At 38.1% G+C, this 24,435-nt stretch overlaps 2 protein-coding genes across 15 annotated transcripts in view; both read left to right on the forward strand.

Annotated features, from left to right (window-relative positions):
• The window catches only part of LOC307097029 (ligand-dependent nuclear receptor corepressor-like protein), a gene marked incomplete at its 3' end in the record, with an annotated part of 766,497 nt that overhangs the window by 673,347 nt on the left and 68,715 nt on the right, over window positions 1–24,435 (forward strand). For 9 of the 14 annotated variants that reach the window (XM_079766895.1, XM_079766888.1, XM_079766892.1 and 6 more), the window contains 3 exons: window positions 2,391–2,456; window positions 12,782–12,861; window positions 13,779–13,908. In XM_079766895.1, the coding sequence (XP_079623021.1) occupies window positions 2,391–2,456; window positions 12,782–12,861; window positions 13,779–13,908 (276 nt within the window). The remainder of the gene's footprint in view (window positions 1–2,390; window positions 2,457–12,781; window positions 12,862–13,778; window positions 13,909–24,435) is intronic. The other 5 variants (XM_079766901.1, XM_079766889.1, XM_079766902.1 and 2 more) reach the window with 3 other exon arrangements.
• Window positions 1–24,435, forward strand: part of LOC307097099 (piggyBac transposable element-derived protein 4-like) — a 201,422-nt gene that overhangs the window by 38,144 nt on the left and 138,843 nt on the right. The window lies entirely within an intron of this gene.

The raw sequence follows: 24,435 nt of genomic DNA on the forward strand, positions 1-24,435 counted from the left end.
GTTTGCATGGTTAATTTTTGGAGTCCATTGATCACAGCAAAATAGAATTAGATTATCTTAGTAATAGAAAGAGATTTGGGGCTTGTTCAGTCTGAGGTTTTACCCAGTAGGAAAGTCTTTTCGATAGTGTTCTTGAAAGCACTCTCAGGTTCTAGTTCATTCACTTTTCTGCCTGAAATGTCCACTCATGGGAACTAGTACTGAATCATTTCACAAAGATTTTATTAAGTGCATATTTTCTAAGTTCCATGATAACTACTTTGTCCAATCCAAGACATCATAAGTTACTAGGGGCCCAGTGCACGAATTCGTGCACCTTGAAAGGAACTGTGGGCCTTGAGGCTGAGGTAGGCACAGGGTCAGGTCTCAGCCCATCCTCCACACCCCCACCCGGCCCCTTCCGCCGCGGCCCCAGTTGCCTGTCTGCCCGCAGCCCCGATCCCACACTCTGAAGGCGCCAGCCCTGCTCACACTTGCTGAAGGCGTGAAGCAATTAGGGCTGGCGCCAGTAGGGGTGTGAGTGGCAGCTGGTGCCCCGATCACCCCTCAGGAGCAGGGGGAGGTGGAGAAGCCCTCAGGGGTTTTCAGGGCCAGCAGCCGCCCGTCACACCCACTGATGGCGCCGAGCAATCAGGATCGGCGCCAACTATAGGTGCAAGCAGCAGCTCCAGCTGTTGGTGTGAGCGAGGCCGACGCTGGCACTGGGTGTGAGCGGGGCCATCGCTGGCAGTGGGTGTGAGAGGTGGCTGCCAACCCTGATCTCCCCTCAGAAGCAGGGGGAGGTGGAGAAGCCCTGAGGGGCGATTGGTGCTGGCAGCTGCTGCTTCCTTCCGCTGATGGCGCCGAGTGATTGGGGCCAGTGCTGGGCGTCAGCAGTAGGTGCAAGTGCCGGGCGGGACCATGGAGGACAGGAGTAAAGAATTTTCAGTAACCACCAGAGGTTCGCCCTGATGACAGCAACCAGTGCCCCACCTCGGTCTGGCACCCCTGCTCACCTGCTCCGCCATCCCGCCGCGCCCAACACCCGCCATGTTCCACACACACCCCCTGGTGGTCAGCGCATGTCATAGCGACCGGTTGTTTGGTTGTTCGGTTGTACCACCATTCGGTCTATTTGCATATTAGCCTTTATTATATAGGAAAAGATGCATCATTTCTTCATGTTCTATGTGAAAAAATGTTACTTTTTTTTTTTTACTATGACACATCATTGACTTGAATATGCATCTTGATTATAGAGATGTTAACATGTCTTTTTAAAGCATGATTTATGGAACATTTCTAGAGTAGTGTTTCTGCGTTTTTGCAATTTAGGAATATCACTGAGAAACTATCCTTTGCCTTTCATTTTTCAGATCTATCATTCTACCTTTAATATTTTCCCTCCCTTATGTAAGCATTCGTTAAATAGTTCCTTTTCTTAATTTCCCAGTTATTTTGCCATTCTGATCATTTTCCTTTGGATGCCTTGTAGTTTATCATAAAACTGCTTAAAATTTAATATAATACAGATTTCAAAAAGAAAATTGCAAAATGTTAAAATTAGTATATCCAGAAAGTAGAACACTATGTAAGTTTGTGAACGAGGTTTTTAACTTGACAAGGTTTTTAATAATTTTTAAAACAGTCCATACCCATGAATAAATTATTATGTCATGATTTTTACAAGTAGATTGACATTTTATACCTCATATATTTTTTAATCCTCACCCGAGGATATGTTTGTTGATTTTAGAAAGAGAGAGGAAAGGGGAGTGGGGGGAGACAGATGGGGGAACATGGGTGTGAAAGAGAAACATCACTTGATTGCCTCCCATAGGTGCCACCACAGGGATCAAACCCGCAACCTAGTTATGTGTCCCAACCTGGAATTGAACTGCAGCCTTTTTTGGTGCCCTGGACGGCGCTCCAACCAACTGAGCCACCTGGCCGGGCCATCATACTTTTCATAGCAAGAATTTCTCCCCATTGACACTCATTTACTCATTCTGGTAATTGAGGTTAAAGATGCTATTTTTTGTAAGCTAACATATGTTTTTACAGATATAAACAGAATTATACATCTTTCTAGTTATTCTCCTCTCTACAAAATTATTACAAAAGAAATCTGCCCGTAATAATTTAACCTGGGAATATTTCTAAATGACAAAAATGTTTGTCCTTTTAGTAGTGAATATTTACATTTGAATATTTCTTTATAATCATGTAATTTCTGATAATTATTGTATGACTGTTATGTTATGTATTGCCTAGTTCAAATTAATTTAACTATAGGAAAAATTACACCTTATAGTGTTAAATTTGCTGATTCCTGTAGAGTTTATGTTTTTTTGTTGTAAAATTAAGCTTTCTTTCATAGTTAATATTCTTTTCTTTCTTTAATAACACAGGTTTTGAGAGTATTTTAGAAGGGCTTTATGGACCACGGCTACGAAGAGACCTCAGTTTATTTGAAGGTAATGTTTTATTTCAAAATTTTAACCTTCTCTCCCATTTAACAAATGAGAAATGGTTGTTCTGCACTAACTTTATACTAAACGTGAATTTGTGTTATTGTTTAATTAGAAAATATTTTAAATGAATACATAAAGTGATCCAAATATTCCTATTATTAAATGATGTTATAATCTTCAAAAAATTTAGTACACTGATCAAAATTGAAAATGAAGTTTGTTTTGGCTCAGTGGTAAAATTTGGTTTTTGTCATTTTATACATTATATTCCCTGACTTATTCTTAAAGAGGACTTAAATGGGTTCAGGTTGCCTGTTGCTTATGATACAGGCAGTCTAAAACTCAGATTGTCACTGAGAAATCCTGCCATATGTGTTCAGAGTTTTCTATTTATGTATAGCCTCCTCTATTTATTATAGCCCACCCTTCCAAATGTTGTTGCATAAATGCTGCTGTAAGATTCTGATCTGTGATATAATTGCTGTGGTAGCATAGTTTAGCTGTTTTACTGCTTGCTTGGAAACATAGAGCACTAGGAGAGAGCATTTTTGTAGGCATGTGAAATTTTATAGTACAGTTCATTTACAAAATGGGTAATGCTAGAATAGATTTTCTACTTTGATTTTGATTGAATTATTTCTGTATCTTGTCACTTTTTAATGCTGACTCTTTTACCTTCTGCCCTACTCTGGTACCTTCCATTCTACTAAGTCCAAAGTCCTATCTAATAGACTTAAAGGCCCTTCTCCTTGTGTATGTAAGTCTTTTGAGTTGAGGTAGTTACAGTGATAGTTGGAGTAGTCAGAAGTTTTCTGCTCATTCTTTGTTAATGTTGAGGAGGATTATTGAGCTATGAATCATAGAGCTGACAGTATCTATGCAAGATCATTTGTCCCAACCACCCATCTTCAATCAGATGAATGATATCCATGCAGAATATGACAATAAGGACCAAGACTCCAAAATATACCCATTCCAATGTTTTATCATTCTTATGGCTAAGATCTTTATCTTCTAGCTTTTAAACTTTCAACATCTCTCACTATGTCACAGCTTAACACTAAATTAAATATTTTTACCTGTTATAAGCAAAACTGACTAATTATAGTTGCAGCTTTTTTTCTGAGCTTATAAAGGAAAAATCTAAAGAAATAAGAGTTTAACCTATGCTTGGTATTTCTTCATCCTGCTGTTTTTCATTCATGTCAGAAGGCAGCATTATACTTAATTGCTTTCTGATAACCCAAAGTCCAGCTTGTGATTTTTAGCCTCTTGCTTTCAATTATTTACATATATAGTTATGAATATATGTATTTATTTATGCTCCTTCAGAAATTAGTTATTATACAAAGGGCAGAATGTTCTAAGGAAATAAATACCCGTATTTTATTTTTTGACTATTATTTCTTTTGTGTACAAGTAACACATGTTTATTTTAGGAAATTATAAAATATAAATGAGCCCAAAAGTAAAAAATTAGTCCATGCCCCACTGATAACCTTTAACATTTTTATATATAAGTTTAAAATATGTTTGTATGTATTTATTGATTTATTAAAGTAGTATATACTGTACATATAGTATATAGTTTTTGTACCTACTGTGTTTGTTCACTAGTATATCATTTGGGTATATAAAGTTCTTGATCATTATTCTAAATGGCTGCACAGTATTACATTGTGGATCAGTTATAACAGATTTAACTAATTAGTTAATTTCATACCTCACTGCTGTATATCTTATTCCATTTATTTTTTAATTCCAATAGATTTTTTACTTTATCTCCACTTTTATACTTTTTATTTTTGGTAGGATATTTATAAAATTAGCTAAGCTTTGGAACTCAATCTTTTTCTCTTATATAGGCACATAATTTCATTGCCCTTTCTCATCCCTAATGTTCTAGCTTTTTTCCAAATTTCATAGGAAAAATTTTTTTTCTTTTTTTAATTAAAAAGACTTCTAATTAAAGTTGCTTAAGTATGATTGCACTAATCCCATGTAATAAAAGCCTAATATGCAAATTGTCCCCTCCCGCAGTTGGTCATTCGATCGCTCGCTTGCTCGCTATGACATGCGCTGAACCACCAGAGGGCGGGGCAGAACATGGTGGGCATTGGCAATGCACCGTTGGCAGTGGGCACTCAGGTGCCAGTTGCTGGGCGCCTGTGAGGAGCCTGCCCCGCATCCGCACAGCCTCCTCTGGGTGAGCTGGGCCGGGACTGCAGGGGCTGGTCAGTCTCCCTGTGGATTCGCGCAGGAGCTGGTCTGCGAGGCTGGCCAGGAGAGAGCCCGCTGCCCACCTGGCTTCTGTGTAGAACCGCTGGGCGGCCCCAAGGCCCACACTGCGCCCCGGCCCACGGCCTTTGGCCACGCTCACCGCATCTCCACATGGGGACTTGCGCACAGTGACTCAGGCAGAGGGGAGGCACACGAGGCCCAGGGACTGCCCAGGGCCCAGAGGTCAGCTGGGACATGCCCTTCCACGCCACACACTCGCGCTTCGATCGCCGGCCAGGCCTAGGGACCACACCGTGCATGAATTTCATTATTGTAATAAATCTGTATCTTGTAAGGATGAAGACAGCTATGTTTTTAAGGAAAATTAAACCAGTGTTATCAAAGTGTAGAGCCTTTTGAAAAGCCATGTAGATGCTATCTATTATAGCTCCAACTTCTTACCCTCTTTTAAATAAGTGTGCTTTCTTTGTTGTTACCATTGTTAAAAATGGTTTCATATTTAGATGCTAGGACTACAAGTATAGGTATTTCTCACTATACATATCTGTTTGCAGGAATCAAATAGATTAGTGTATGTTTTTAAATCATTGGACATCTGAGCCCGTTTACTTCCAAACTCAGGAACCAAGTAAACTGGATAGCAAAGGATTCTTCTATATTACTCTAAATGTTCTATATTACTCTAAATGTTTTATAAAATTAAATGCATATTATTTAAATTTTATAATACATTTAAGTTAAATGAACCACATCACAAACCTGCTTCTATTTTCTATGCAGAAAATACTCTAAATTTCATACTGCTACCTTAAAAACCAACATTGGCAAACAGTGTGTTAATACTTTTGTATCATATAATGGTGTTTTGAGAGATCTATATTTTAATTTGATTCAGATCTACTTTCAGATTAAATGGTTTTGAAAAAAACTTTTTGAATACTGCTAATTTTTTGTTGTTGTTGGAAACAAAATAGCTTTCTCTGTTCTTTGTTCTGTTGTCATGACTTTTTGTCCTTTTGAGGAAAACATAACTATTTTTTTTTTAAGTAAAGTCTCCAAAGAAAAGTTGAATGTCATAAACTTCCCAATTTTATGTACTCCTAGAAAAGTTCTCTGTATTCTGCATTTCTCCTCCATCTCCTCAAAACTCACTTTTCCTGCTGTCACTGGAATTTTAGTCAATTCTTTTTCTTATCTTATTGATGGGCCAGCTTATTTCATCCATGGGATCATCTCATTTAATTGCCTGACTATGGATATTTTACAAAAATATTAAGACTGCAGTAGGCCTATGTAAACTGGCTGTTAAGATCCTTACTGTGTTTTGTTTTGGTTTGTTTTTTTTCTGTGTGTCCACATTTCAAAGGGTGATTATATCAGCTGTCTGCAAGCTATAGCATGTGGGTCAAATCAAGCTCTTTGACTGTTTTTGGAAGACCTCTGAGCTAAGAATGGGTTTTACATTTTTAAATAGTTGAAAAAAATCTAAAGATTAATATTTCACAAGGTGAAAATTATAAAATGTTCAAATTTAATTATCCAGTTAATAATGCTTTATCTGTTGACTGCTTTTGTACTATAGCAGTAGGGTTGAATGGTTGTGACTGCATGGCCTGCAAAATCTAAGATATTTTTATCACGTGCTTTATAGAAAAGGTTTGCTGACTCCTGGCTTATACCACTGACTAAATTTAATCTTTTTGGCTTAATTTTTTTCCAAGTGTTAACACTATGATGATGGAGACATCAAAACTAACTTTTAATAAAATTTATTGCGTGGACTATTTGAAATGCTTAGTTTGTGTTAGGAACTGTGATAAGCAATGAGGAAAGAAGAATAAATAGGATCTCTTCCTACTAGGAACTCATGGCCTAGTATTGTCAAAATTTGGTAGTTTTCCAATATGAATTGAGAATCTAATACTATTTTAAAGTTACTTATATAAATTATATTATTAGCTCCTGTCAATGTGTACAAAAACATGTCTCCAAATGTATTCATCATGGTGTTTATAATGCCAAGATTAGAGAAGCAAGCTTAATTAGCCAACAATAGGATGTTGATTAAATAAGTTCAATGCATCTCTTCGATGGACTATATTTATCTTTTAAAAATGATATAGAAGTATATTAGAGATGGAAAGTATTTGTGATAAATAAGCATGTGCATAATATGATTCTCATTTTTAAAATAAATAGTATTTTTGAGAGCAGTTTTAAATTTACAGAAAAATCTAGTAGAAAGTATGAAGAGTTCCCATCTACTCCCTCTTCCCCTTGTCTTAGGTACCCCCATATTAACATCTTTCATTAGTGGTACATTTGTTAAAATTGATGAACTAATATTGATGCATTAAATAAAGCCTCCATAATTTTTACTAGGTTACTCTATGTGTGTTGTACATTTGTGTAGGTTTTGCCAAATATACAATGTCATGTATCACCATTAGAGTATCATACACAATAGTTTGACTGCCCTAAAAATCACCTGTATTCACCTTTTCAGTCCTCTCCCTTGTTCCTATACCATGTCAAACACTGATCTTTTCACTGTCTCTATAGTTTTTTCTTTTCCAAAATATCATATACTTGGAATCATACAGTGTGTAGCCTTTTTATACTTCTTTCACTGAGCAATATGCATTTAAGTTTCCTCGCTGTATTTTCATGGCTTCATGGCTCATTTTTTTTTTATTGCTAAACAAGAGGCCTGGTGCATGAAAATTCATGCACTAGAGGGGGCGTCCTTCAGCCTGGCCTGCCCCCTCTCACAGTCCAGGAGCCCTCAGGGGCGGGAGGCCACCCGGCAATCAGGGGAAGGCGACACCCCCATCACACCTCTGCTGCTGCCACTGCCGGCAGCGCAAGCCTTGGCTGGACCTGGTTACCTGTGCCTCGGGCCAGCCCTGGGTGGCTGGGCAGCCGACATCCAAGGCTTGCCTGCGCCTCAGGATTGCCCTGGCAGCTGGGCAGTCGCCATCTGAGGCTTGACTGTGCCTTGGGCCGGCCCTGGGCAGCTGGGCAGCCGACATCCAAGGCTTGCCTGCGCCTCCACTGGCCCTGGGAGGCGGGGGGTGGGGGGGATGAGGGGATTGTGGGACTCTGGAGGCAGGCGCACCGGCGGGGCTGAGGGGACTCGGCACCACCCTCTTGTGGCTGTGGGCACCGCCATCTTTGATGGCATGGCAGTCAATTAGCATATTCCCTCCTTATTGGCTGTGGGCGCTGCCATCTTTGTGAGGGCATGATGGTCAATTAGCATATTCCCTCTTTATTAGATAGGATAATACTGCCTTATATAGATGTCCCGCAATTTGCTTAAATCATTTATCCTTTTGAAAGACATCTTAGTCACTTTCAAGTTTTGGCAATTATGAATAAAGCAGCTATAAACATTTGTGTGCAGGTTTCTACGTGGACATGTTTTCACCTCATTTGAGAAAATACTGAGGAGCACCATGGCATGGGGAAGACTATGGTTAGCTTTGGAAGAAACTGCCAGACTATCTTCGAAAGTGGCCATAGTATTTTGTGTTCCCACCATTTCTTTTAGTTCTACATCCTCACCAGCATTTTATGTTGTCAGTGTATTGGACTTAAACCATACTGTTAGGTGTGTAGTGGTTTCTTGTCCTAATTTGCAATTCTCTAATGGAATATGATGTTGAGTGCCTTTTCATTTGCTTAATTTGTTCTCTGCATATCTTCTTGGTTGAGGTATCTATTCAGACAGGTTTTGTTATTTGGGTAATGATGGAATCAGAGTAAGTGAAGAAATACTTTTTTTTTTCTGGAGCAGATTGTAGAGTAACCATCTGGGCTGGTGCTTTCTGTTTTGGGAGGTTAGTAATTATTGATTTTAAATTTTTAATAGAAATGGCCTGTTGAGCTTCTTTATTTATTCTTGTGTGCAATTTGGTAGATTGTGTCTCTTAAGTAATTCATCCATTTCATCTAAAGTTATAAAATTTGTGGGCAACTAATGTTGTTCACAATATTCTTTTAATATGCATAGGACCAATAGTAATGGCTCATCATTTATTTTCCATTGTTTTCTCTCTCTTTTTTTTTTTCTTGATTATTCTGGCTAGAGATTTATCCCCAATTTTATTGATCTTCTCAAATCAGCTGATTCTAATTTTTAAAAAGGCATAGATAAATTGGAAGGACATATTGTAAGCATTAATTATTATCTCTGACTGATGGGATTAAGAATAGTTTTTCTTTGAACTTTTCAATATAGTTAATATGTAGTTCCATAATGGAAAATTATTTTATCTTACTATTTTTTACAGGCTAAATTATGTAAATTCTTTTTTTTATTAATGATAGTATTACAGATATCTCCTATTTCCCCCCTTTACAGCCCCCTCCTCCTAACTCCTTGGAAAATTATTTTAAAATTGCCCACTCTTCAGTATCTTACCTCAAAATCAGCATAGTGATAATCACTTTTTCATGACCTTCATGAAAAATCTAGTTTTGTATTATTTTTTCACTTTTCATTGGGTTTTGTCTTTGGGAACTCCAGATTTATTTCTTATGGTTAAAGGCTACTGAATAGAATAAAGACATTCAAAATAAGTGTTATTATTTAAAATAAAGTAAAAGTAATATCTTATTAGGGCTTATTAGGTGTTTTGCATATTTTTATTTAATTTTTACTACAGCCTTAAGCTGCAGTTATTGTCATCATTTTACAGAGAGGGAAACCAAAGCACAGAGAAAGTAATTTGCCCAATGCAACATCTGGAATGTGGAAAACCCATGGTTCAGTGCCAAGGTTTTCTAATTTCCAAGTCTGTTACCTTTCCAAGATAGATTAGGTTAAATCAGTGGTCGGCAAACTCATTAGTCAACAGAGCCAAATATCAACAGTACAACGCTTGAAATTTCTTTTGAGAGCCAATTTTTTTAAACTTAAACTTCTTCTAACGCCACTTCTTCAAAATAGACTCGCCCAGGCCGTGGTATTTTGTGGAAGAGCCACACTCAAGGGGCCAAAGAGCCGCATATGGCTCGGGAGCTGCAGTTTGCCGACCACGGGGTTAAATGATTGGAGGGAAACTGACCACAAGAGTACTTGCCCACAGTGGAAAGGATGGTCATTCATTTAGTATCAGTTTTCATTATGACATTGCCCTTTTTTAAAAATATATATTTTTATTGATTTCCAAGAAAGGAGAAGGGAGAGAGAGGTAGAAACATCAATGATGAGAAAGAATCATGGATTGGCTGCCTCCTGCACACCCCCTACTGGGGATAGAACCCACAACCTGGTCATGTGCCCTTGACTGGAATCCAACCTGGGACCCTTCAGTCCACAGGCCAACCCTATATCCACTGAGCATACCGGCTAGGGCATGACATTAATAAGGTTGTTCCTGTAAAGTACACAATTTGACCCTTTTGAACTTATACAATCATGTATTAAAATTTTCAAAATGAGAGACAACTTATTTTAAAGAAGGTATCTGATTCATTGTCAAAGTGTATTTGAGAGAGAAAATGATTATGTTCTGTTTTTATTTAGTTATTTAATTTTTATGACATAAAAAGACAACCTGTACAGAGGGAGAAATTGGGCCTACAGTTGATTTTTCAAAATCTGTTTACACACACACACACACACACACGTGTGTGTGTGTGTGTGTGTGTGTGTGTGTATAAAATCCTACCATCATTTATTTGGACTCAAAAATCAAAAGTTGCTGGAGAAAGAGTAATTTTTAAATATTTGTAAAGTCATAGATTTTTTGAACCCAGCAAAATTTACTGGCCTTTATGTAATCATTGATTAGTCATTGCTCTTTATTTAACTATGTAGACATTTATTTTAATTAACATTTCCTTGAAGAACTTCTGAAGTAAATGAAGATAATCTCAGCATGCCCAATTTTTTTTACAACTGGTAATGGTTTTAATTAATCCAAAGTTATCCTTTGAATCAACATATTTATCACTGAAGCTTCATGAAATTTTACAATGATTTTTCAGATATACCCCTTCCCTAGCCTACCACCTAGTTTTCAAAAATCACAATGCTGATTGCTTTCATATTCCCTATTCATGCAGTTATAATAAAAAAGCAGTTTAGATTTCATTGATCTATCAAAATTATCTTCTGGTTAGCACATGAGTCAAGTTTTTGCTACACTAAAGTTGCGTAACAAACAGCTCCAAAATTTGTTTCATGCTTATGCGTGATCAGATTCACTGAACTCCAGGCTGTGGATGGGGATCACATCACCTCATGACTACAGGTCATAGACTAAAGGAGTAATGATTATATGAAGCAAGTTCTTCACATGTTGGATGGTGGAAGCTCAGGAGAACTGGGGGAACTCTCCATGCATTTTTATTCTTCTGTTTGGAATGGTAAACTGTCACTTCTCCATATTCATCCCATTGGTCAGAGAGCTCTGGCCCCCTAGTAAGACACCACATGATCCTGCATTCAAGAGTGTGAATGAATGTGTGATTCTGTTCCAGTGACAGAGTGAAAGGTTGAAAAAAATTATAAATATATATAACTACACTTCTGGGTTTTTAATTGTATAGATTGCATAAACTTTATTTGTCAGGTTGTTTACAAAAGCATGTTTAATATCTTAAGCAGATATTAAATTAAAATTATCTGCCTTTGCAAACTAACCTTATTAAATATAAGTGTGATAGTACAGGAGTTAAAATAGACTGGTAATTCTACCTTGCTAATAGCTTTTGTATGATGTTTGTAGTTTATAAAGTATTTCACTTTTTTTTTCATTTGATCCACAAATAAGTTAAGTGATGGTGGGATCCTTATTTTATAGGTGTAGAAATTTAAAAAAAAAACTTTATGGCTAGACTAGTTAGAGCTAGTAAGTTCAAATCCTAGATTTTCATAGACTTCAAATACAGTTATCTTTCCTTTATTCTGTACTGGATCTTATGTTCCTATTTGCTGCCTTTTCAAAGTCCAGATAAATATCAGGAATATTTCTGGACCACTGCCAAAAAATCAAAGGAAGCTATCACTACACTTTATATTCCAAAAATTATATTATCTTCTATGTATTATCTTCAAATGTATGTTTGGATTGATACAAGAGTATCCTAAGGGCTGATTCTAACTAAATTTTACTCATAATCATTTCAAAAACAGATAAGGGTATTTTCTGGGTAGTTTACCAGAAACATATTCAACTTCATTATGTATTTCAAAAGTATGAGAGTAAATTACTATGGTAACCAGTGCTTTTCAAATTAGTCCTAGTGTAACTGCCTCAGATTGATAATAGTTGCTTTATGGTTTGAGGCTCTACATATGAAGTTATTTGGGAAAAGAAATTGGCGGGGGTGAGGGGTAGTTCTGTTACCGGGAGTGAGTTTCAAAAATCACTATCTATACCAAGTATAGTTGGGATGACAATGTTATATCTTCAGAAAATCTTTCATTACGCAATGTTTGTTTTCCACAAATACTCTATATTACAGTAGTTGAATTATAAGGAACATTCTTCTGAAAATCATGTTGTATATTGAATAATATAACTTGTTTACCTGGTTTTTGCTCTAACTCTTGCAACAAAGCCTTTAAACAATGTAATAAAATCTGGTCTGACTTTTAAGCTGTGGATTTCTACTTTTTTATTGGACAGCATTCCATGTTCTCAAATCTATGGGCTTTTCTGGTGTTTTATTTCATTTCTCTGTTTTATGTTGTCTTTCATAATATGCAAAATTTATTCCTTTCCCCTCATATCTCTCTGTTCTGATTAATATCATAGTGAAAATAAAAAATTAATAGGCAATGATAAATTGAGTCTTTCAGAAGGCTAGATGAACCCTATTGTTAGAAGATTAATTTATAACCAGCTCATTGTTCTTGCTACTTTGTCCCATAATAGTGCAAAAATACTCTCCTTACAGCCTTCTCTGTTTCTTTCTTTCTAGATGTCACCATTTAATTTAGGTGTTTTCCCCTTACTGTTAGTAGTTAGTTTTTTTTTATTTTTTATATGAGCCATTGCTCTGGAGAGTGGTATTTTTATTTGTTTTAATAAAGTTAGTGTATTTAATGAATATTTTTCCCTCTTTTAAAGACTGTGAACCAGAAGAACTGACTGACTGGTCTATGGATGAAAAATGTTCATTTTGTAACCTACAAAGAGAAGCAGTCAGTGTAAGTTTTAGTGCTATGAAATTATTTCTAAACTATTTGCACAATTGTAACACAATTTTTAAACTTAATTTGTTTTGAAATTTTGTGACTTATAGTAGAATATAAATACTTGATTTTGGTACTGAGAAGAATATTAAAGTCTCATGTTAGAAGTCTAACATTTAGCTTATCTAGTAGGTGGAAATCCCAAACCACTCATCTTTTTTGCTTATTTCACATTTCTTTCTCATAGCTCCCTGACTCATGAAATCAGTTCAGATCTGTTTTGTATTTACATAGACAAGGCTGATGATCTTGGAGGCCTGGTTTGGTCTAAGACCATCCTACAGGCTGATTTCTTAGGAATCAGTAGTTGGAGGATAATGTAGTACTACGTTTTAACTTTTTTCTTTCTCTTGAAGTCTTTGATATCGTAATTTTCTCCTGTGTAAATTATTAAATATTAGTGTCTACTGTAGACAGGGTATAAACTAGACAAGCAGCATCTTCTTGTATGGTGGGATCCTAATTCTTTGTGTACTGTTGTGAGAGGTCTGAGAGGAAATGAGAACTCAAGAACCTGTACCTATTTTGGTTAGATTAGTAGGTAAACATAACTGCTTTGTTTAAAATTCTCATTGCTGGCATGTTATATAGTGAAATTATTCAGCAATATATCTTACCTGCTCTTCTCTCTTTTTTTATTATAATTTTGCTAAGGAATAAGGCTAATTCGGCCCTCTATCAGAGCTAAATTTCTTTTTTCCTGACTCCTGTTTCAAATTTAATATTCTCTATATAATTTGATATATTTAAAATTTTGAACAAATGAGCATTTAGAGAGTTAATTTTTTTTTTTTGCCATTTTTAATGGAATCCCACAGTTAGAAGGTGATTTTTTTTAATGTTGGTGTGTTTTTTTTTATATATAATTTTAGGATTGTATACCATCTCTTGATTCTTCACAGTCAACACCAACAGAGGAATTATCATCTCAGGGCCAGTCCAACACTGAAAAGATTGAATGCCAAGCAGAAAATTACCTAAATGCACTCTTTCGAAAGAAAGGTAATGTTGGTATACATTTTTTATGCTTCTGGTCTTCCTTATTTTGTTGCTGTTCTCAAGACTTCAAATGTTCTTTCATGTTTAATAAGTGATAGATATATTACATTATAAAACTATTAGAATAAGTTAATAGCATTTATCAGCTATTTCTTTGGTAGCATGAGTATGCTTACTTGACATTAAAATGTCAGTGTTCTTTTTAATTTCTATTTCTAGACTATATAAACCAAATGAAGCTTGTTTCATTTATTACTTTACTTGATATATATTATCAGGCAGAAGTAGCTTTTATATCGTTGTTACCTGGGGAAAATATAGAAATATAGGACCTTCCATTTTTTGTTCTTGGCAATTTCTACAGTAGTAGAGTGTCTTAATTTTTACCACATAGTAAGTCATGGTGTGGAGGAATACAGGATGGGAGGGGGATCCTTCTAACCTGCCAACTTCCAGAGATTGAAAACAACATTACTGTCTTCTTATCTAGGTGTTGACCCTCTTTTACTTTTACTCCTATTTGAAATTAGGTAATATCAAATATTTTCTGTTAAATTGTTAACTTTCAAGTTTTAATCAATAATATTTAAAACAGTCCTCACCTTTAAGAAAGAAGGCTTTTGTTTAATCTTAAGTGTAATGAGCTCTTTTATGTGTTGAAATATGAGAATTTTCTGATTGGAAGAATCACTAGTATATTTAAAGGCCTAACATAAGAATTTTTTTTTTTTAATGCAGGGGACTGAAAATCTTTTCTGTGTTACTGACATACTGTGTTGAGAAATTGGCATTGTCTTTATTTTTTTTTAATTTAATAAATCTTTATTGTTCAGATTATTACAATTGTTTCTCCTTTTTCCCCCCATAGCTCCCCTCCACCTGGTTCCCACCCCACCCTCTGCCCTTACCTCCCCCCCACTGTCCTCATTCATAGGTGTATGATTTTTGTCCAGTCTCTTCCTGTACCCACCATACCCCTTTCCCCCGAGAATTATCAATCCACTCCCATTCTATGCCCTGATTCTATTATATTCACCAGTTTATTCTGTTCATCAGATTTTTTATTCACTTGATTTTTAGATTCACTTGTTGATAGATATGTATTTGTTGTTCATACTTTTTATCTTTACTTTTTTCTTCTTTTTCCTCTTCTTAAAGAATACCTTTCAGCATTTCATATAATACTGGTTTGGTGGTGATGAACTCCTTTAGCTTTTCTTGTCTGTGAAGCTCTTTATCTGACCTTCAATTCTGAATGATAGCTTTGCTGGGTAGAGTAATCTATGGTTGTAGGTTCTTCCTATTCATCACTTTGAATATTTCTTGCCACTCGCGTCTGGCCTGCATAGTTTCTTTTGATAAATCAGCTGACAATCATATGGGTGCTCCCTTGTAGGTAATTAACTGTTTTTCTCTTGCTGCTTTTAATATTCTCTCTTTGTCTTTTACCCTTGGCATTTTAATTATGATGTGTCTTGGTGTGGTCCTCTTTGGATTCCTTTTGTTTGGGGTTCTGTGCGCTTCCTGGACTTGTAAGTCTATTTCTTTCACCAGGTGGGGGAAGTTTTCAGTCATTATTTCTTCCAGTAGGTTTTCAGTGTCTTGCTCTCTCTCTCTTCTGGCACCCCCATAATTCGGATGTTGGTACGCTTGAAATTGTCCCAGAGGCTTCTTACACTATCTTCAAATTTTTGGATTCTTTTTTCTTTTTGCTTTCCGGTTGAGTGTTTTTTGCTTCTTTGTATTTCAAATCTTTGACTTGATTCTTGCGTTCCTCTAGTCTGCTGTTGGGTCTCTGTATAATATTTTTTTTTTATTTCAGTCAGTGTATGTTTAATTTCTAGTTGGTCCTTTTTCATATCCTCAAGGGTCTTGTTGAATTTATTGGCCTTTTCTAGGAAATTCTTGAAAAACCTTATAACCATGGTTTTGAACTCTATATCCAGTCATTTGTTTTCCTCCATTTCTTTCGTTTGTGATCTGTTTCTTTGTCTACGCATTCTCACTGCTTCCCTGAGTTGTTAGGGTGGCTTTGTATGCTAGGTGTCCTGTATGGGCCAGTGGGTCGGCCTCCCAGTTACCTGAGGTGGACACTCTTGGTGCACCCATTTGTGGGCTGTGTGTACAGCCTTGTTGTAGTTAAGTCTTGATTGTCGTTGGTGTCACTGGGAGGAATTGACCTCCAGGCCAATTGGCTGTGAGGACCCGCTGTGTCTATAATGGAATAACTGCTGTGCTGGAGACATGCTTATGGGGCAGGACTTGCTTCAGTGGGGCTTTGGAGCTCACTGAGTCTGCCTCTTGAATGTGTCACTTATGGATGTGAGGAGTTGAAATCTGGTGTTGTCTCACACTGACCACTAGATACACTAGCTTCCAGATCTCCAATCGAGTGCAGGTCAGCTACTGTCTGAGGCCACCCAGCAGGACCTACAGCGAGAACTACAGTTTTCTCCTCTTTGCTTGGTGTTTGGAGGTTTTGGAGCTGTCTGACCAGAGCTGCAGTTTGTTTGGTTAAGCTGCGATAGAGCAGGCCATTTATATGCAAAAGCTGCTGCGTGGGAGCTTGGGTGGGTTTGTAGATTGTGCGGGGCAGGGTCTCAGGGAGTCACTAGGCTAGGGCATGGCAAATAGCGATGGCTGCCAGTCAGCCATCTCTGTGTCTCCGCATTTCCAACTCCCCGCATCCCACGCCCCAGTGCAGTAAACAATAATTGCTGGGCGCACCTATGCAAGAAAGCCACCCTCACTTTCCAACCCGATGGCAGACAGTCTAGCTTCTCCCCGTAGGAGTTTGGGTCCCCAGCGTCTCCCCAGAAACTGGAGTTCAGAGTAATTGGGAGCTTGTCTCCCTTCGGGTTGAAAGAAGCAGCGCACCCAGTCACCCGCCGCCAGCCTGATTCACGCGCCTCCGTACCTCAACTTTTCAGTGCTTGTGCACATCTCAGTGCTCTTTTCTCTTCCCTTCTAGTTGTAGAACTTCCACTCAGCCAGCTTTCCCGTGGTTCTGGGTGATATACATTTTGTCTTTTAGTTTTAGTTTTGAAATTGTTGTGCGAGGCAGCAGTTTAGGTGTTTACCTATGCCGCCCTCTTGGTTTCTCCAGGCATTGTCTTTAAACAACAAATTCTTTTCTCAAATTTATATCTGAACCAATATGAAAAATAGTTTACATGCTTTCTTTAAAAATTTTAAAGCATTAGTTTTAAAAATTTTATTCTGCCAATATATTTACACTTACAAGAATTATATTTTCAGATTTATATCACTAAGAGAACTGGAGGAAATGCACACATTTACACACATGCACACAGTAAGTTTCACTCACCTTGGAACTCATTATTCAGTCTCCTTTTTCTTTGAGTAATTTGTAATGGTAGCTGGAGTTATCAGTAATAATAACCTTTAATTTGGGATAGTATGGAGTTAACTTGTGCTCCATTGCACTATTATAGTAATCAGTAAAAACTTGTTACTATTTTGGTGGATTCAAGCATCTGGATCTAGTTGGTGAGTAGTCATAGATATTTAGTGACCTCTCCATTTGGGGATTTTTGGCTTCACGGTTTTTGAAGGATCATAGAGTTTTTAAATGAAAGATTCTTATTAGTATTTATGCTTTACCTTTGGTCTTATATTTGTTAATCTTTTTATTTGTAATCCATCATAACTTTCCAGATTTAATTAAACATAACAGTTTTTCTATTTGTTTACTTGCGTTTTTTGTTGTTTTTGTTTTGTGTTGTTTTTTTAAATATGTTTTTACTAGTATTCATTTCAGAGATAGGAAGGGAGAGGGAGGTAGAAATATCAAAGATGAGAGAGAATCATTGATCGGCTGCCTCCTACATGCCCCCTAGTGGGTATTGAGCCCACAGCCCAGGGAATGTGCCCTGGTTGGGAAGCAAACCATGACCTCCTGGTTCATGGGTTGATGCTCAACAACTGAGCCACATGAGCCAGGCAATTGTTTGTTTTTTAATTTTCTTTGAATAAAATCATTTTAGAGATTTCCAATATGTTCAGAGTAGGATTAGGCTATAATAATAATATCTTGTAAATAGTCTCAGCATTTTCATTTGTTTAGTTAGTTTGTTCTATTAACTCTACTTTGAAATAAAAGGCCAAAAAATGTTTTAAAAGACAGTAAGTACTTCTGAGTCTTTGGAGTAGCAAATAATATGTTGATAGCACATCTTACTGGTTAACTTTTTATTTGATTCCTGAAAATTTCCAAAACTTGAACATTTTAGTTACTGGGTATTAATAACATTAGTGTTACTGACGCTTTAAATCTGTTACTTGTTTGAGGAACATATGCATGTTGATCATCTTGCCAAAATATAAGAAATCAGTTAATATCCTTATTGTAGCTTGCTTATTATCTTTTCTAACAGTGGTTTTGTGGATGATGATGATGATGATGATGATGATAATTATATGCTATTATTATTAAGAACTCACAACTCAGGATAATGATGATTGATGTCATCAATTATGATTGAGCACTAAGCCCATTTTGTACCTTATCTCATTTAGTTAAACAATGTTAAGAGGTAGGTACTGTTATCTTTATTAACAGGCAGAGACAATGAAGTACAGAGAAGTTAAGTGTCTTTTAGTTCTGTGTTATGAATATGTGAGTCCTCAAGAATAAATTTTAACAGGTATAAGATGTCCTCTGTGAGGAGCATCTAGATCCTTTTAAGCACTAAGTAGAGAAACCCTATTCTCTGCTACTTAGCAGCCTAGGACTAGAATTCTTTTAATTGAATTAGACTAGAGAGAGGACCTGTGAGAAATACTCTATATTTCTCATGGGTTTCTATTTTTCTTTTATATGAACTGAACAGGTTTAGTGATTAGTTCCTTTAATAGTAATGATTTTCAACCTTTTTCATCTCATAGCACACATAAACTAATGACTAAAATCCTGCAACAAACATTTATATAAAATAAAATATATTTTTGTCAATCTGACAAAAAAAAAAATAGGTGTAATTTTGATTCACACCAGACAGCTGTTGTGCTGGCTGTTGTCATTTTATTTTTTTTATAATCTAAGAGAAAAGAGGTCAATGCTGCTGATTAGTCAGGTATTACATATTTTAAAAATTCTTGCAGTACAACAGTTGAAAATCACTACCTTACAGTGTTTAGAGATAGAACTGAGGAAACTTATTTAAGCTACATACAATTTGGATGATCCCATGTAATTGGGAGCTATTCAAAAATAATCTTACAGGTTGATAAATAGAATCAGGGAGGAAAGGGAAATTTTAGTACAGCAGTAAACTTAACTAGTTTTGCTTCTTCTTTACTTTAGAAATTATTCACAATTGAATTTTCTTCTAGAAGTTAATCCTAAAATTGTCTAGAATGCTAGAGTAGAGTGAAAGTGTCTTGATAGCAGGGACTTTGTTTTGTTAATTGCAGAATCCTCAGTATCTAGAACAGTACTTGTCATAATCCTGGATTTCAGTAACTTTCTTGAATGAATAAATGAATGAATGCATGAATGAATGAGTGAATACTAAGATAAACTGTCTATATATTTTCCAGTTTCTCTACATACTCCAGTTTTATTTGTTCTGTTTAAAGAAGAAAATTATTTATCATGTATATATAGTTTACCTTTCTCTACTTTGTACTTAATTACTGTATATAGTTTAAATATCAGTCATCTTATTTGTTTTATAATGTGATAAACATAAGCATATAGATAGGTCTTTTACAAAGCCATCCCCATGAGGTGTGCACTAAATTATTTTTATTTTAACTTCACATTCTCTGATCAACTGAAGCAGTGTAAGTCACTGGTTTGTTATTCAGGAAAATGTCTCCTCTTGATTTGAAGGCTACTTGATTTGACTTAATTGGACAGACAGTATGCACATAGTAGCTGAATGCATCGTACTGCTAAATATGCAATAAAATGAAACCATCCTTAATCAAAATATAATGTTTTTCCTGCTTTATCTTTTACCCCCAACATATTAGCATTCATGTAACTACTATTCTGGCCTTTTATTTTCTAACCAGTGGCCTGTTGCACGAATTTGTGCACATTGAAAGTAAATTAATTAGAAGAAATATTTTAACATCGCTATTCACCCTTTCTCTACAGTAGAAGTGTCAACCAAATTCACAATCGACAATGACAGATGGAAACACACATGTACAATTGGCGCCAGTGAGAGCTTTATATGTATCATGCATGCACGAGTCAACTTAGCCTTTTATAGATATAGAATAAACTTGCTTAATTAGACCTGCTTTCAGGTAATTGTCAGCAACACAGCATTAAATATCAACATGAAGCAGATTATTATTGTAGATCACACAGAGAGAACAAAGGGTAGAACATTTAACTGCAGCAGTGTTTTGACTATATTCTGCACAGTGAGAAAACCTGAAATCATTTTCAAGGTCCACCATTTCTTTTCAGTCGAGTCAAGTTTCTAAGCTTTGTAAATCTCTGTTTTCCAGCTAATGAAAACAGGATTCCACTTCTGTGACGATCAAAGAGATGAGGCATGGAAAATGCTTCACAGACATTTGGTTAAAGTGTGAAATGTTTGCACCTGGCTATAAAGCAAGTTGTATTCCTGGGCTGAAGAAACTGCAAGGTCGCTAGGCTGGGCTGTGGGCTGCATTTTGCACCATGGGGTCTCGGCAACGTCAGCTGTGATTTGGTGGGCTGTCGTTCTGGGGTGGTAGCGGGGCCTGTGTCCCATTTGGGGGAAGCCGAGTGTTGCTTTGTGGGCACCAGGTCCGCGGTGCCGTTTCTCTGTGCGTGTCATGGCAGCTCCTGCATTGAGCGTCTGCCCCCTGGTGGTCAATGCACGTCTTAGTGACCAGTCGAATGGAGGGAGGAACACTTAGCATATTATCCTTTTATATATATAGACTAGTGGCCCAGTGCACAGATTCATGCACATTGAAAGGAAATTAATTAGAAGAAATAATTTAATATCACTGGCAGATCGAAACACATGCATGCGATTGGCACCAGCGAGAGCTTTAGATGTATCACGCATGTGCGAGTCAACGTTTATTTTTAAGTTACCAGTGCGCGTCATATGTACCGGTCAGTCGGTCGGACGTACAGTCGGTCACTTAGCCTTTTATATATACTAGTATAGATACTATTTTTTCCAGTTATGTTTTTATTGATTTCAGAGAGAGGAAGGGAGAAGGAGATGGACAAAAATATCAATGATGAGAGAGAGAATCATTGATCAGCTGCCTGCCACACACCCTGCACTGGGAATTGCCCTGACCAGTAATCAAACGTGACCTCTTGGTTCAATGTTCAACCACTGAGCCATGCTGGCCGGGCCTGGCCTTCTATTTCCAAAGGCTTAATTTTTTAAATTTTTTTTTAATGATTTCAGAGAGGAAGGAAGAGGGAGAGATAGAAAAATCGATGATGAGAGAGAATCATCGATTGGCTGCCTCCTGCACACCCTGCACTGGGGTTCGAGCCCACAACCCGGGCATGTGCCCCTGACCGGAATCAAACCCAGGACCCTTCAGTTCGCAGGCCAACGCTCTATCCACTGAGCCAAACTGGCCAGGGCTCCAAAGGCTTTCTTGTTGTATTTGATGCATTTAGTTGAAAGCTGCTATTAATCCACTCTTCCCCCTTAAATTAATTGATAGCCAGGTTTTATATAAAGTTTTCCAAGCCTTTTCTGAACACAGATCTTTTGTCTGCTAAACTCTTAATTTTTAAGCTTTATACTATAGCATTGTAATAGATATTCATACTGCTCACTAATCCCTTATGACTGATGATAAAGCATTTTACTTCTTAGAAACAGGAGTATTAATTTTTTAGATTACCTTTCTCTAAATGCAGGCATCCTTGAGTAACTGTAAATTTGACCTGATTCATTCAAGTCCTAAGTGTTTAATGTGCCTTTGTGATACAGTTGTGGTCATATATTGAATTTCTTTTACTGCTTGCCTTTTTGGAACGCTCAGGGAACTGTATGTTAGTGCCATAAAATAATTTACAAAACATTAGGAACTACATTCAGAGGTTTTCATAAAAAGATTTTTCTTCTTTTACCATGTACTTTGAGGACATGAATGAAATTGTAAGAACACACCTATAATTAGAACTGAATTTAAGGTTTTTGCATTTGGGGAAAATCACCTTTCTACCTGCAACATCATCCATAGCAGGAGTTAAAGGCCAACTACCAGGTCATTCATTATCACCTAGATCAGTGATGGCGAACCTATGACACGCGTGTCAGCACTGACACGCGTAGCCATTTCTGATGACACGCGGCCGCTTGCCGAGGATGAAACATTTGCTGCTCCTGAGGATGAAACATTTGCGACTAGAGTCTTGGAGTTAGTTTTTTCCTCAAAGTGACACACTACCCGAGTTATGCTCAGTTTTTTGGCGAAGTTTGACACACCAAGCTCAAAAGGTTGCCCATCACTGACCTAGATTCTTACCTCCTTTTGTCTTTTTTATTCTTTAATGTGACCCAGTCATCTACCCTTTACAAGCATCCAAATTCTTTTTGTGTCTTCTGGAATTTGTGGTCTTTGATCAGCAAAATCCCCTATGTCCTCAGTCTTTTCTCTTAATTTTCCCTTTGTTTTATTGCTGAACTAAAACCTCTGTATTCATAAGCTGGTCCGGAGGTAGTGAGTTATCACAATTGATTGTACACAGTCAGTTAAAACCTCTGTATTCATAAAAGATGCTTTTGTAGCCCTCTCTTTTTCTTTCCCTGAGTATGACTGTCCTGAATCAACACTAGTATGTTGGGCTTTATAAAACATATTTTTGGTCCATGATTAAAGAAGTTCATTCATTCTACAAAGATCCACTAATGGATCTACATGTTAGGAACTGTTCCAGGAACAAAAGGTAAAAAACATCCCTGTCCTCATGGGCCTTTATGTTCTAGTGAGGGGAGGCAGACAGTAAACAAGTAAGTTATATTTGTGGTTATATATATGTACACACACCTCTCACACTCTTGCTGGATATTTATGAATACAGGGTGAGGCAGAAGTAGGTTTACATTTGTGAGTATGCAAAACACAGACTTTATTCTTATACTAGAGGCCCGGTGCACGAAATTCGTGCATGGAGGGGGGTTGTCCCTCAGCCTAGCCTGTACCCTCTCCAATCTGGGACCCCTCTCACAATCCAGGACTGCTGGCTCCCAACTGCTTGCCTGCCTGCCTTCCTGATTGCCCCTAATCGCTTCTGCCTGCCAGCCTGATCACCCCCTAACCACTCCACTGCCGGCCTGTTTGCCCCCAACTTCCCTCCTCTGCTGGCCTGGTCACCCCTAACTGCCCTCTCCTGCAGGGTTGATCACCTCCAACTGCCCTCCCTTGCAAGCCTGGTCCCTCTCAACTACCCTCCCTTGCAGGCCTGGTCCTTCTCAACTGCCCTCCCTTGTAGGCTGGGTGCCTCCCAACTGCCCTCTCCTGCTGGCCATCTTGTGGTGGCCATATTGTGTCCACATGGGGGCAGGATCTTTGACCACATGGGGGCAGCTATATTGTGTGTTGCAGTGATGATCAATCTGCATATTACTCTTTTATTAGATAGGATAGAGGCCTGGTACAGGGGTGGGGGCCAGCTGGTTTGCCCTGAAGGGTGTCCCGGATCAGGGTGGGGTTCCCTTGGGGCGTGGGGCGGCCTGAGCGAGGGGCCTGTGGTGGTTTGCAGGCTGGCCATGCCCCCTGGCAACCCAAGCGGATGCCCTGGTATCTGGAATTTATTCTCCTTCTACAATTGAAACTTTGTAGCCTGGAGCGGAGCCAAGCCTGGGGCTCCCTCCACGGCCGGCAGCCATTTCTGTTGGGGTTATAATTGAAACTTTGTAGCCTTAAGCAGGTGAGCCCAGCCAGGGTGTGCAGAAAGCTTTGCTTCCCCTGTTGCCGGGGACAACCCTGGCCTGCTCTCTCAAGCTCCATTCTGCCGCCATTTCTGTTTGAATTTGTTTACCTTCTATAATTGAGACTTTGTAGCTTGAGTGGAGGCTTAGGTCTGGCAAGGGCAGGCGGAAAGCTTGGCTTCCTCTGTTACCTAGGAAACCTTGCTCTCTGTGGCTGTAGCCATCTTGGTTGGGTTAATTTGCATACTTGCTCTGATTGGATGGTGGGCGTGGCTTGTGGGTGTGTTGGAGGTGTGGTCAATTTGCATATTTGTCTATTATTAGGTAGGATTGGTGGCCCGGTGCATGAAATTTGTGCATGGGGGTGAGGGGTGTCCCTCAGCCTGGCCTGCACCCTCTCCAATCTGGGACCAGGATTGGGCCTAAACCGGCAGTCGGACATCCCTCTCACAATCCGGGACCGCTAGCACCTAATCGCTCACCTGCCTGCCTGCCTAATCGCCCCTAACCACTCTGCTGCTGGCCTGATCGCCCCCAACTGCCCCCTCCTGCAGGCCTTCTCACCCCCAACTGCCCCGCTTTGCTGGCCTGATTGTTCTCAACTGCCCCCGCTGCTGGCCTGCTCGCCCCAACTGCCCCCACACTGCCT

Source organism: Cnephaeus nilssonii (genome assembly GCF_951640355.1).
Source record: "Cnephaeus nilssonii genome assembly, chromosome: 1".
NCBI classification, from domain to species: Eukaryota; Metazoa; Chordata; class Mammalia; order Chiroptera; family Vespertilionidae; genus Cnephaeus; species Cnephaeus nilssonii.